Source organism: Labeo rohita, chromosome 5 (assembly GCF_022985175.1).
Source record: "Labeo rohita strain BAU-BD-2019 chromosome 5, IGBB_LRoh.1.0, whole genome shotgun sequence".
NCBI lineage: Eukaryota > Metazoa > Chordata > Actinopteri > Cypriniformes > Cyprinidae > Labeo > Labeo rohita.
Window position 1 is genome coordinate 14,205,437 of NC_066873.1, and position 13,775 is coordinate 14,219,211.

Consider the following 13,775-nt stretch of genomic DNA (forward strand, 5'->3'; position numbering starts at 1 on the left):
GAATCAATGAATCACTCATAAAGAAAGTCACTTTAATTTTGAACGAATCAGTAGAGTGAATAATTCAAAGACTGTATAAACTCAGTCACTTGTTTGGTTCCTTAAATCAGTGTGCTTTGAACAAATCGGTTAAGTGAATGAATCAGTGACTCACTCGTAAAGATAGTCGCATGTTTCATTTAGAATGAATTGCTGTAGTCAATAATTCAGAGACTATAAAATCATAAACTCGGTCACTTGTTTGATTCCTCAATAAATCAGTTTGCTTTGAACAAATCAGTTAAATAAATGAGTCAATGACTCACTCATAAAGATAGTCACTTGTTTCATTTTGAACAAATCGGTTGAGTAAATGATTCCAAGACTATAAAATCATAAAATCAATCACTTGTTTGGTTCCTTAATAAATCAGTGTGCTTTAAACAAATCAGTTGAGTGTTTCTCTCATAAAGATGGTCTTTCCTCTCCAACAACTGGGGTAATGATGTAACCTGCAGAAAGAGTCAAGGAAAAATACCCCCCACTACATAGACTGACAGTCTGTGTGACAGTCACAGACAAACAGAGTGATGTAAACAGTGAAAAACAGTGCACCAATTATTCTCTCAGTGGTCCTGACTGTCCATTGCAATTTACTTTTGTCCTGTTTGCTGACTAAACTAAACCAGACAGCAATAAAGGTGCACAGGACAGACCCCAGGAGGGTTTTGCATTACGTAACCTTTGTTTTAAGAGTTTATATTGCTGTTCATGTCTTTATGACAACTAATTGTTTCTCACTCTCACTCAGTACTCAGACTCTGGCAGTTATTTCCTGAAATCTCATTATACATTGTTATTGATACTCCACTCATCAAAATTATAATAATGTTTCTTGCACCACAGGTGACAGTGGCCTTAATTAGCTTCTTGCAAGCAATGCTCCTGGTGTATCTCAGCTACAAGGTAAGATTATTGTCATTACTGTTCTGCCCTTGTGAGACCACTAATCTAAATTAAATCAGACTATTTCAGCTTCTCTTGGGTTGCTTAAGGGCCAGTTTGTGTTTTAGTTTCCCTATAATGGGAAGTGTTCTTCACTTTTGACAGTGAAAAAAACTTATCCAACTTTTTTTTTTGTTTCTTTATTGATTTAACAAGAAAAATGCAGAATTTTCTGCCGCTGGGAGCTTAATCTTTGTTGTGATTAAAGGCTGCGTCCCAGTTTGCTCACTTGCACTATGCAGAAAGCTGTAATGAACTGTTTTCTGAACTCTTATGTTGTTCTGCACAGAATATTTTAATATAGGAAAACATATTTACACACTTTCCCTTTGTCATAATTTTAAAATCACTTTAAAATGTTACACAAAGCCTGTTTCCACCACAAAATATATCATAATTCAGATTTTGTTTCTGAATTGCAACATATAAGCTCAGAATCCAACATTTTCCAACATCTGAGTTTACCTCACAGTAGCAATTACCTTTTTATTATTTTGCTATTATTTTGCTATTCAAACTAGTATACAGTACCATCTAAGTACATCTGACATGCTATTTTCACACTGTAATTTGGATGCAGTAATTCCAATGTCACATACAGTTGAGGTCAAAGGTTTACATACACCTTGCAGAATCTGCAAAATGTTAATTATTTTACCAAAATAAGAGAGATCATACAAAATGCATGTTATTTTTAATTTAGTACTGACCTGAATAATATATTTTACATAAAGATGTTTACATATAGTCCACAACAGAAAGTAGTTGAATTTATAAAAATGACCCTGTTCAAAAGTTTACATACACTTGATTCTTAATACTGTGTTGTTACCTGAATGTTCCAAATTCTTTGGTTTTTCAGCATTTTTGTGTATTTGAGCCCTTTCCAACAATAACTGTATGATTTTGAGATCCATGTTTTCACACTGAGGACAACTGAGGGACTCATATGCAACTATTACAGAAGGTTCAAACACTCACTGATGCTTCAGAAGGAAAAACGATGCAGAGGGTGAAAACTTTTTGAAGGACCAGAGTAAACTTACCTTATTTTGTCTACTGGGAAATATGTAAGTATCTTCTGTAGCTTCTAAGTGAAAAAAATATGATATTTTGGAAAAAAAAAAAAAAAGTACACATCTTCATTCAGTTCAAAAGTTTACACCCTCCACCCCCCGCCTCTTAATGCAAAATGTCTTTTGAAGCATTAGTGAGCATTTGAACTTGTAAAAGTTCGATATGAGTCCCTCAGTTGTCCTCAGTATGAAAAGATGGATCTCAAAATCATACAGTCATTCTTGGAAAGGTTTCAAACCAAAGGACCTGAAGTATTTTTCTAAAGAACAGCGGGCAGTTTAACTGTTCAGGACAAAAGGAGTCATTAACATCTATCACTAAAAAAAACCACACACACACACAGCTGTATATCATTCAGGCAAGACAGTATAAAGAATCGAATGTATACTTTTGAACGGGGTAATTTTTATAAATTCAACTACTATTTTCTCTTGTGGACTATATGTAAATGTCTTTTATGTGAAACCTCTTTAAGGCCAGTACTAAATAAAAATAACATTAATTTTGTATGATCCCTCTTATTTTGGTAAAATAATTAACATTTTGCAGATTCTTTTGACCTCAAGTGACCTCAACAGATTATTTTAGATTATGTGTGTTTGTTTGTTTGTTTGTTTGTTTGTTTGTTTTGTATGCTTTTGCAGTAAAACTTTTATTTAATTTCTAGGGGAACATTTGGGAGCAGATTTTCCAAATCTCCTTCATCATTGAGATGATCAATACAGTGCCATTCATAATTACAGTAAGTAATGAAGATATCCAATGGACATAGAAGCACATATCCAGTTGCTGCCTTCATACAATCACTGCTGATAGTAATTGTTGAGTACTGTTGGGATAGTATTGTTGTGATTGATGGTAATTATATGAGTAGCCATTGACATTTGAAAGCCAATTGTGAGAGGGAATGATTATTATTGAAATGTAACAATTAGCCAAGTAACAAATAACCATTTTTTGACCTGCAGTCAGTGGGAGCAAATTATAGGATGTTTATTCCTTTGTGCTAATGGCATTACAGATGTAAAAACTATGGAGTGGTACACAACACAATTATGCTTTTATGTTATAAATGTTTTTTTTCTTACAGTAGATTGCTAAGGACATAATTTTTTTTTTTTTTTCCAGATTTTTTGGCCTCCACTAAGGAACATATTTGTTCCCGTATTTCTTAACTGTTGGCTTGCCAAATCAGCGCTGGAGAACATGATTGTAAGTAGTTTTTGCAGCTGTGCAATGCATTTCACATGCCTACGGGAAATCGGTTTGGGTGTCTAGGAGAATAACATTGCTGTTGTTTGATAATATTGCTATGTTGGGAAGCTTTACTTCATTATGCACTTGACAAATTAAATTGCATCATCAATGAGCAAAAATCTGAGAGGGTGCCAGCGTTCCCTTCCCTGCCAGATGGTCGGGTCAAATGGCCAGAGAAAGCCTGGCAGGGGGAATGTCCTTTTACAAATGCTTTAAGCAAAGATATTGGTAGAACAGAAATGCTAACAATCACTAAAATGTAAAATGGCATAAATATTTCTCTATTTTACCCTAAAGCTTTTCTAAAATATATTTTCCTTTTGAGATGAATAAGGAAAGCCTGATCTCTTAGGCACAACATTTTAGTTAACATACACGTGTATCTCATGTATAATTGAGCAGTACAGTTATTTAGAGTATTCACATTTTTCTTAGTATATTTTCTCTGTTACGTTCAGTGGATATTACGTTATAGAGGAATTAGTGATTTGGGGAGCACTAGACCTTCATTGTACAATGAATGAAAGATAATGGAGGTTATTAAGTTCTCTTTAAGCGGACACTTAAATGGTCCGTCTTTCTTTCAAAACAAGGCTTTTACAGTTATCTCACGTTGCCTGCATTACATGTGCTTTATTCTTTGTACTTGTACTTGTCTTGGCTTATTCTCTGAGGGGTAAGATCTTTTTCACGTATCTCTGTTTCTTTTTAGAATGATCTTCATCGTGCCATTCAGCGCACACACTCTGCCATGTTCAACCAGGTCCTCATTCTGATCTGCACACTGCTCTGTCTGGTCTTTACTGGGTAAAGCTCTTTGATCTCTCATAACCCTGATGGGGATTCAGCCTTTTACAGACCTGTATCTAATGCAGGAAATCTAAAACAGTCACACTCAGATGAAATAACTGTCTTGATCAATAATGCACATCAGTTAGTCCAAAAATATTTGCACCCCTGCTGTGTCAAAACAAGATGCTACTGTTTTATTAGAAACATTGAAAGAAAATATGCAGAGTAGTTAATGGAGCACAGCAGTCATGCCTCACTTCTAGAAGGATTTTCCCATTCATTTACTCTGTAGGGATTTTAAAATAAATCCTTAGTAAGGAGCTGTAAGCCATAAACTGAACCACCCAGCTTTAAAATGAAAGGTATTACAAACTTTGTTTTAAAGCAAAAAAAAAGTATTTAAAAATCAGAGAAAAAGACAAAGGTGCAAGACTGTGAACTTAACGCTTTAATGCTTGTGAACTCAATACAATGGAGGTCACGTAACACATGAAGAAGAAAATCAGCCGCCATTGCAGGAATAAATTACATTTTAAAATAGAAACAGAAATAATTTTAGATTGTAATAACATTTTGCTTTACTTAAATTAAATATTTTATTTGTTAAAAAAATTCTCTCAAAGTTAAACAGTATTTTGAGTTTCAGAACCCAGCTGTTGCTCTGTATTTGGAAGCATGAATTATTTAAATGAAACAATTAAAAATTAAAACATGAGTCAAATTTCAAATTTTGTTGTTTTACAGCAAAGTTACAATAGGTGGTTAATCTAATTTTATTTTTCTCAGGAGTTCAAGCTACTTATTTTGTATCAGCATATATTTGCATATGGACCACAAAACCAGTCATAAGGGTCTTTTTTTTTAAACTGAGATTTATACATCATCTGAAAGCTGAATGAATAATCTTTCTTAGAATCTGAGGGTGCCAAAAATCAAAAGCTTCAGAAAATCACCTTTAAATATGTCCAAATGAAGTTCTTAGCAATGCATATTAATCAAAAAATCATTTTTGGATATATTTGTGATAGTATATTTATCTTCATGGAACATGATCCACACTTAATATGCTAATGATTTTTGGCATAAAAGAAAAAATGATCATTTTTACCCATACAGTGTATGTCTGGCTATTGCTACAAATATACCCATGCTACTTATGGCTGGTTTTGTGGTCCAGGGTCACATATGTATCAGATACACTTTTATCAATATATTGGGACATGTCTGAATAAAGTTCTTATTTGTGGACTACATCTACTGCAGAATGTAATAAATCAGACTACTAAATTAATTTTGTTATAATGTAAACCACACAGTGGTTTTAAAATTTCCATTTTAGACATGACGTCTAATTTATGTTGTAGAACAAAATGGGAAAGCCTTAAAATAATGCTAACCACAGACCTGATTTTGCTCAAATCGAAAACCACTATTTTAAAAACCCATTTGAAATTCCTGAGGGAGCCCATGGTGAAATGGCCTTCTGGGCAAGCCTACAAATTGCCACCATGACTGAGCAGCTACTGAGCCCTATTCAGGGAAAGAGCCTAATGTCTTTCTAATAAAACTGTAACAATACCGTGAAGTAGGGTTGCCCTCCACTAAAATTTTTTCTGGTTGACTAGTAGTCATTCACTTTAAGCATTAGTCGACTATTAGTCGCACGTTTATTAATAAACCATATAAATTATGGAACAAAAATAATGCCAAAAGTATTTGAAATAAAAAACTTGTTGAATTACACAACTGGGAAAAAAATGCATTGCAATTAACAGTGCTTACATTTTAATGCGTTGTATTTTCAGGGGTTCCATTTTTGTGCGCTGCATTTTAACATGGTTGTATATTTAAGTAGTGAATATTTCAATCGGAAACATTTCACCAACTTTTTCATTGTTAAAAATTCAGTAATTAATATTCACCTCACAAAGTCCATTTCCAAAATATTCAGTTTGTTTAATAATTCCAACAATAACATTCGTCAGACAATTTTCGGTTAATTTTATTTCACTTTACAAATTCGTTTCCGAAAATTCAGTGGTTCAAATTCGACAGCTCTTAGCAGCGCACATCCGGGAACTGCAGGAAAAGCAGTAGAGTACCGGTAGAAGATCACCATCTGCTGTTAGACGTCCTCACCAGCAGGTGGTGCTAGCGGCTGTAAACGGCTTCATCAACAGGCCTGTGCAAAGCGATATGTGGCCAAGATGGACTAAGCGGTGAGTATTAAATACCAATTAAGACATAAAACCGAACTTTACTTCTTCAATTGCCTATAGTAATATGTCATTTCTTTTTACCTCGTGTAAACATGATCTTCTTTCACTGTAACGTTAAAGGTGATATAACGCAATAAATGTAACACATCACATCCAGTTTTCCTGTAGTTGGCAGTTACGTTTTAGAGAAACCAACGTAATTCGCAGAGAACGACTTGTCTTTGCTATTGACTTTTATTTGCAACAAAAATGTGCACTACAAAAATGTTTTGTTGTGTTTCCAGTCCAAATACTGTAGCATAAGATTCTTAAATCGAGAAGTTTTTAGTAGACAAGCAACAAGTAGTCTATTGTTTTGTTTTCTGGGGAAAAAAAAAAAAAAATATATATATATATATATATATATATATATATATATATATATATATATATATACACAAGTCGTTCTCTGCGAATGATGAGCAGATTGTGATCTTCTACCGGTACTCTACTGCTTTTCCTGCAGTTCCCGGATGTGCACTGCTAAGAGCTGTCGAATTTGAACCACTGAATTTTCGGAAACGAATTTGTAAAGTGAAATAAAATTAACCGAAAATTGTCTGACGAATGTTATTGTTGGAATTATTAAACAAACTGAATATTTTGGAAATGGACTTTGTGAGGTGAATATTAATTATTGAATTTTTAACAATGAAAAAGTTGGTGAAATGTTTCCGATTGAAATATTCACTACTTAAATATACAACCATGTTAAAATGCAGCGCACAAAAATGCAACCCCTGAAAATACAACGCATTAAAATGTAAGCACTGTTAATTGCAATGCATTTTTTTCCCAGTTGTGTAATTCAACAAGTTTTTTATTTCAAATACTTTTGGCATTATTTTTGTTCCATAATAAATCATAATAATGAGCCTTTAATTGCCTACATAGCCTAATAAGCGCTAAAGCGCACATAAAGCTTGCCACAGCACACTGGCAGAAGTAATGATTATGAAAGTGTCAGGGAAAAACAGTAAGGAGGCTGCATTAACGTTTGAATAATTTATTGATAAACTAGTGTTTTCTTTGTTTTCGGCTAAAGAGATGAATTCAGCAACACTGACTCGTCATCTCCGCAGTAGTGATGTGATGCACATTTCATACAGATTACATAATCTGAGAATATTTGTTTCCTATTTGAATTCGTTCATTTAAAAGTAGAAATTTCACTCTCTATAGATATATTTTCATGTCTGTAAAGCAAGTATACACAGAGTTTTGAAGTTTCGTGCTCAAGTTCACAAGTATCCAGTTTGCTTTATTTTACCAAAGCGCAATGTTTTGTTGCTTTTCTGAGTGCACACAAATAAACTTAGAGTCTTTACAAATTTAAAAGATGAATTACTTTTATCTGTATGACCAGAAATTACAAAGTATTTTAAGAGCAACTGACTGCACCATCTTCCACACTCCGCATAGACACTTCAACAGCGCACATTTTTCTAGGTTAACATTAGATTGAGCTGCCATGTAAAACTGCTACTACATACATCTTTCAGATGAAAATCCATATTTGAGGTCGATGAATGATAGGTAAGTGTTTGGATGCATTTGCCTGATGTACTATAATACCACATAGACCAGCCGTTAACAATGTCTTCGTCACTGACTGTGTGACTTTGCCACTTCCTGTGGATTTTTTTTTTCTGCAACTAAGCGACTAATAAAATTTTGGTCGACCAAGCCTCTTCTCAACGATTAACAGTTATTCGATTATTAGGGCCAGCCCTACCATGAAGCTAAATTTAAGACTTATAATCTATATTTTAAGAATTGTTTCCTGAAGTTCTTTTGTAATACTCCGTAGGGCTTGTGGGATTCAGCATCTGGAACGGGCGGGGAAGAATCTCACCCTCTTCGACGCTTTATACTTCTGCATCGTCACCTTCTCGACTGTCGGTTATGGAGACGTCACACCCAGAATCTGGCCCTCTCAGCTACTAGTGGTCATCATGATATGTGTGGCTCTGGTGGTGCTGCCATTACAGGTGATACGACCAGCCTACAAACAGCACAACCATTAGCCTTCAATGTTAAAAGAATAATTCACCCAAATAATGAAAATTTCCTAAAAATGTACTCACCCTTAGGCTATCCAAGATGTAGATGAGTTTGTTTTGTCATCAGAACACATTTGGAGAAATTTAGTTTTATACTGCTTGCTCACCAATGTATTCTCTGCAGTGAATGAGTGCCAACAGAATGAGAGTCAAACAGGAGATAAAAAAATCAGTTAACATCTTGTGAAGTGAAATGCTGCATGTTTGTAATAAAAAAAAATCCATCTTTAAGATGTTTTAATCTTTAAAATGTTGCTTCTTTCTAAAATACAAATCCTCTATCCATAGTATTGTTTTCTCTAGTGAAAAAGTCATCTTACCTGAATCAGGAGAGAAATATGCACCGATCAAGCACAGTTTACGAGTAAAAAAAAATGTTCTAAATAAATATGTTGGTAGATTTTGATATGAGAGGACAGCAAGGCATGGACTTTTTCACTGGAGGAGTTTTTGGCTAAAAAAGGACATCTTAATGCTGGATGTGTTTCTTACAAAACATGCAGCTTTTGACTTCAAGATGTTAATTGCAGGCCTGGAGTAGTATGGCTTACATATAGACTATTGTGATGTTCATCAGCTTTTTGGAGATCTCATTCCGACGGCACTCATTCACTGCATAGATCTCTTAGTGAGCAAGTGATGTAATGCTAAATTTTTCCAAATCTGTTCCAATGAAAAAACTCATCTACATCTTAAATGGTCTTACATCTTAAAGGGTGAGTAAATGTTCAGCAAATTTTCATTTTTGGGTGAATTATTTCTTTAATGCCCTGCCATGATTAAATTTACACAGCTGAATGGAGATCCAACCTCACTGAGCACTTTTTGCTTTTAATTTTTTAGGTGATTAAAGCAGAAATAAGTGGAACTATTAATAATGTACTGCGTTTACACAGTACTTTCTTTCTGTCTCTCATTTGGACACCAGTTCGAGGAGTTGGCGTATCTTTGGATGGAGAGGCAGAAGTCAGGTGGAAACTACAGCAGACATCGTGCTCAGACAGAGAAGCATGTGGTTCTCTGCGTCACTTCACTCAAAATAGACCTGCTCATGGATTTCCTCAATGAGTTCTACGCCCACCCAAGACTACAGGTACATACATAATCACATATATGTAAGTGTTTATTGCTGCTGTGTGTATTCCAGTAATCTATATTATAATCTAGCTCAGTACCTGTGATGGTGGTATAATTAATTCTCAAATGTCCTGTAGGATTATTATGTGGTGATACTCTGTCCCAGTGAGATGGACATCCAGGTGCGGCGTATACTGCAGATCCCGCTCTGGTCTCAACGGGTCATCTACCTCCAAGGCTCTGCACTGAAGGACCAAGACCTGATGAGAGCAAAGTGAGTTGTTTAAAATGTTGGTTTTTGCCTAAAATGTCCCTTTACTACTTGGTCATGCCTTATGAGCCAGAACCTGCTGCTGATTCACCTAAAAAACTGGAGGCCGATGAGCCTACAGTTAGATTTTCACTGAATCAGTCACCTTGCTATTTGAATTGAGGTTCTTACTCTGTGTTTGAGTCTATGAGAGAGCCATTAGACTGATACAGACATCAGTGCAATGTATCAGCAAACTTATCTGTTGCTGCAAGTGATTAAGTCCTTAATAAATACTTTAATACTATCTCTAGATTACTGAGAACATTTGAGAATTGACTTCGGAATGAGATTTTAATTTTCCATGTAGCCTGTCATCGATAGCTCTTGTGCATTCAACAGTATATTAAGAGTTGCATTCACCAAGGACCACGGACTGAAGATATGGATTGCAGTTCTTTATAAATGAACTGTTTTTATATTGAGCAAGGCGACTTTAGTGTCTATAAAATGTAGACATCAATAATACAGCTTGCTGGAACGGTACTTAAAAGCATCAGTTGTGTTGGACAAATAAAGGTTTGCTATAAAGTGCACAGCAATGCTTCACCGTTAAGGTTTGGCTTAATAGCAGGCTAAGCTGTTTAGCTAATTAAATTAGCATAATCTCATTATTCTCTGTGAAAGACAACTTGTGTTTCTGGCTTTTAAGAGTCTGAGAGTGAAAGAGCTGTTAGAAAACTTAAGTCATAAGTCATTTTTTTCACAGCGATGTACAGTACATGAGTGTGGCATTTCTATAATTTAAACTTGCATAGTATACTAGCATACTGATGAACTGTTTCCAAATGGAAGCTTTGGACAGGCTCCCAAAAATACAAAATTAGTCTTTGTGGAGATTAAAGGAGTCAACCTGCAAGCTCCACCGCCAGAGCCAAACCTGACACCAGTCTCAAGCCCATCTGTTCCTTATTAATGCAGCCCTGAAATTTAAGGGTAATATATGTGCTTCTTCCTGCAATGTAACTGCACTTAAAATCCTACTATATAGCTTCATTATAAATGCAGTGAATCTGTCTCAATATTCCCACTTCAAATTCTAGTGCATGAATTTCTCATAAAACTCAGTCGGTCTAGAGTTCCCTGGCCAGACGTGTAATCTGTGTATTGTAATGGGAAGGTAATTTAAATGACTTCATGTTGTTAAGTCTTTATGTGAACATTTTTTAATTATTAAGATGTGTTCATTGCTGCTGCATATTGCTGGATGAGTTACGCATGTTGTGAGTACTTTACCTTTTTGCCAGTAGTTATTCCTCACAGTATCTTTCACTTTTGAGAAAACACCAAGAAGTCATGGTTTATCTAGTTAGTATGATCCAGGTTGCCCCTGCTGCTGGATGCTGTAACTACACCAGCTGGTTAAAAAAAATGCATATTGCAATCACTGTTGTTGTTAAATAATTTTCCTGCTTCTCCAGAGAAATCATTCAAATTTTTAACAGTGTCTCTCACAAATGCTGCAGTTTACACATAAAACTGCACAAATATGTACAATTGAGGTCAAAAGTTTACACCCCCCCTTCAGAATAATTAAAAATGTTAATTATTTTACTAAAATAAGAGGGATCATGCAAAATGCATGTTATTGTTTATTTAGTACTGACCTGAATAAGATATTTCACATAAAAGATGTTACATATAGTCCACAAGAGACTATAATAGTTGAATTTATAAAATTACCCAGTTCAAAAGTTTACATACACTTGATTCTTAATACTGTGTTGTTACCTGAATGATCCACAGCTGTGTTTTTTTGTTTAGTGATAGATATTCATGAGTCCCTTGTTTGTCCTGAACAGTTAATTATTAACTGTTATTTATTAATTATTTGGTTTTCCAGCATTTTTGTGTATTTGAACCATTTCCAACAATGGCTGTATGATTTTGAGATCCATCTTTTCACACTGAGGACAACTGAGGGACTATTACAGAAGGTTCAAACACTCACTGATGCTTCAGATGGGAAAAAAACATGCATGGAGATGTGTACATTTTTCTTATTTTGTTAATTTTTCTCATTTAGTGCTGCCCTTCAGAGGCTACAGATGATTACATGTTTTCCAGTAGACAAAATAAGTGAAGTTTTCACCTCTGGCTCTTTATGCATTGTGTTTCCTTATGGAGCATCAGTGAGTGTTTGAACCTTCTGTAATAGCTGCATTTGAGTCCCTGATTCATTCTCAGTGTGAAAAGATGGATCTGTAATAATTGTTGAAAAGAGTTCAAATACACAAAAATGCTAAAAAACCAAAGAATTTGTGGGACCTGAAGGATTTTTCTGAAGAACAGTGGGCAGTTTAACTGTTCAGGACAAACAAGGGGCTCATGAACAACTAGCACTAAACAAAAAAAAAAAAACATAGCTGTGGATCATTCAGGCAACAACACAGTATTGGGGAAGAATCATTGGGGCTGTAAACTTTTGAACAAGGTCAATTTTTATAAATTCATCTATTATTTTCTCTTGTGGACTATATGTAAACATGTTTTATGTGAAATATCTTATTCAGGTCAGTACTAAATAAAAAATAACATGCATTTTGTATGATCCCTCTTATTTTGGCAAGATAATTAACATTTGTAATGAGTCTGAAAAGGGGGGTGTAAACTTTTGACCTCAAATGTATTTTATGAAGCTGATAATACTGCACATTCCACAAATACACACAGGTCATTTTGTATCTGTAATTTAATCCACAAATAAGCTGTTATATTTGCACTCTTTGTGAATGTGTGCTTTTGCATTTTTAATGAGTTTGGAGATTTAGAGACCGTTAGATTTAGAGAGTGTGGATTTCCAAATATAAATGGTTGAGTCTGTTTACAAGCACAGAAAGCATAGTGTTAGTAAGGCTGGGTTTACTAGTGTCTTGTGGCTGTTCTTTAGATGTAGTGTGTATTTTGTGACATTTATACTATTGCACCACAGACTTCCATTGTAAAAGCATTACATTCAGTTTTCTCTTGTTTTTACAAGCTGAGGGAAGAGTCAAAATTATTTACTGTGGTAATTGACAGCATGTCAGACGCTGTAGACAGAGTTTAACAAGAACCCGGAACACGTCCAGAAAACATTAAGAGTGTGAAACCAGCAGAATGTTAATAGCAGCTTTTCCAATGAGAAGAATCAACTTAAATCTATAGTGTTTTACTGGACGTGAAGTTAGTATGCCGTGAAATTGACCCTCAGTACTGACTATGAGAAACATGGCAATGATTATCTATCAGCACATTAATGCATGCACACATGTGCAGTCCTTCTGGAGGAATTCACTTCACACCTGAGTGCCACTGCTGCATAATGATGTTTTGTGTCCTGCAGGATGGACGATGCAGAGGCGTGCTTTATCCTCAGCAGCAGAAATGAAGTGGACCGCACCGCAGCTGTAAATATAGCCTCCTCCTTGCCAAAAGTTGCCTAAAAGTTATTAGGGCTGCAACAGCAGCTCAGTAAATAACTAAGAAGGAAAATAATCGTAAATCATGTCTTATCGATTAGTCGGGTCTTAGAGCTGTGTATAGAAGACATCAGTGACGCCACTTCAGATGATTAAAATAAACCTAATTTCTGTTAAAAAAGCACGCTTTTTTAAAATTCAACTTGCATGGGAAAAATATACAACATGCGTTTTCCCAAGCACAGGTACTTTTTAAAATAAATCAAATGGAGTGCAGCAAAAACAGGAAACCTAATTATTTTGATCAAAACTGTGTTCATTGTTACACATCAAATTTACTTTTAAATTAAGCATAATAGAAACTCTAGTATGGAATCTAAGTCATATTTTTAAAGGGGTCATCGGATGCCCATTTTCCACAAGTTGATATGATTCTTTAGGGTCTTAATAAAAAGTCTATATTATACTTTGGTTAAAAATTCTCAATGGCTGTGTAAAACAACACCCTTTTTACCTTGTCAAAATGAGCTCTGCAAAAATCATCCCATTCTGAGGG

At 34.9% G+C, this 13,775-nt stretch overlaps 1 protein-coding gene across 12 annotated transcripts in view; it reads left to right on the forward strand.

Moving 5' to 3' along the window:
• The window catches only part of kcnt1b (potassium sodium-activated channel subfamily T member 1b), a 93,624-nt gene that overhangs the window by 52,428 nt on the left and 27,421 nt on the right, over positions 1 to 13,775 (forward strand). For all 12 annotated transcript variants that reach the window (XM_051109384.1, XM_051109385.1, XM_051109374.1 and 9 more), the window contains 8 exons: positions 886 to 945; positions 2,729 to 2,803; positions 3,190 to 3,273; positions 4,031 to 4,125; positions 8,179 to 8,359; positions 9,360 to 9,524; positions 9,646 to 9,782; positions 13,144 to 13,207. In XM_051109384.1, coding sequence (XP_050965341.1) covers positions 886 to 945; positions 2,729 to 2,803; positions 3,190 to 3,273; positions 4,031 to 4,125; positions 8,179 to 8,359; positions 9,360 to 9,524; positions 9,646 to 9,782; positions 13,144 to 13,207 — 861 coding nt within the window. The remainder of the gene's footprint in view (positions 1 to 885; positions 946 to 2,728; positions 2,804 to 3,189; positions 3,274 to 4,030; positions 4,126 to 8,178; positions 8,360 to 9,359; positions 9,525 to 9,645; positions 9,783 to 13,143; positions 13,208 to 13,775) is intronic.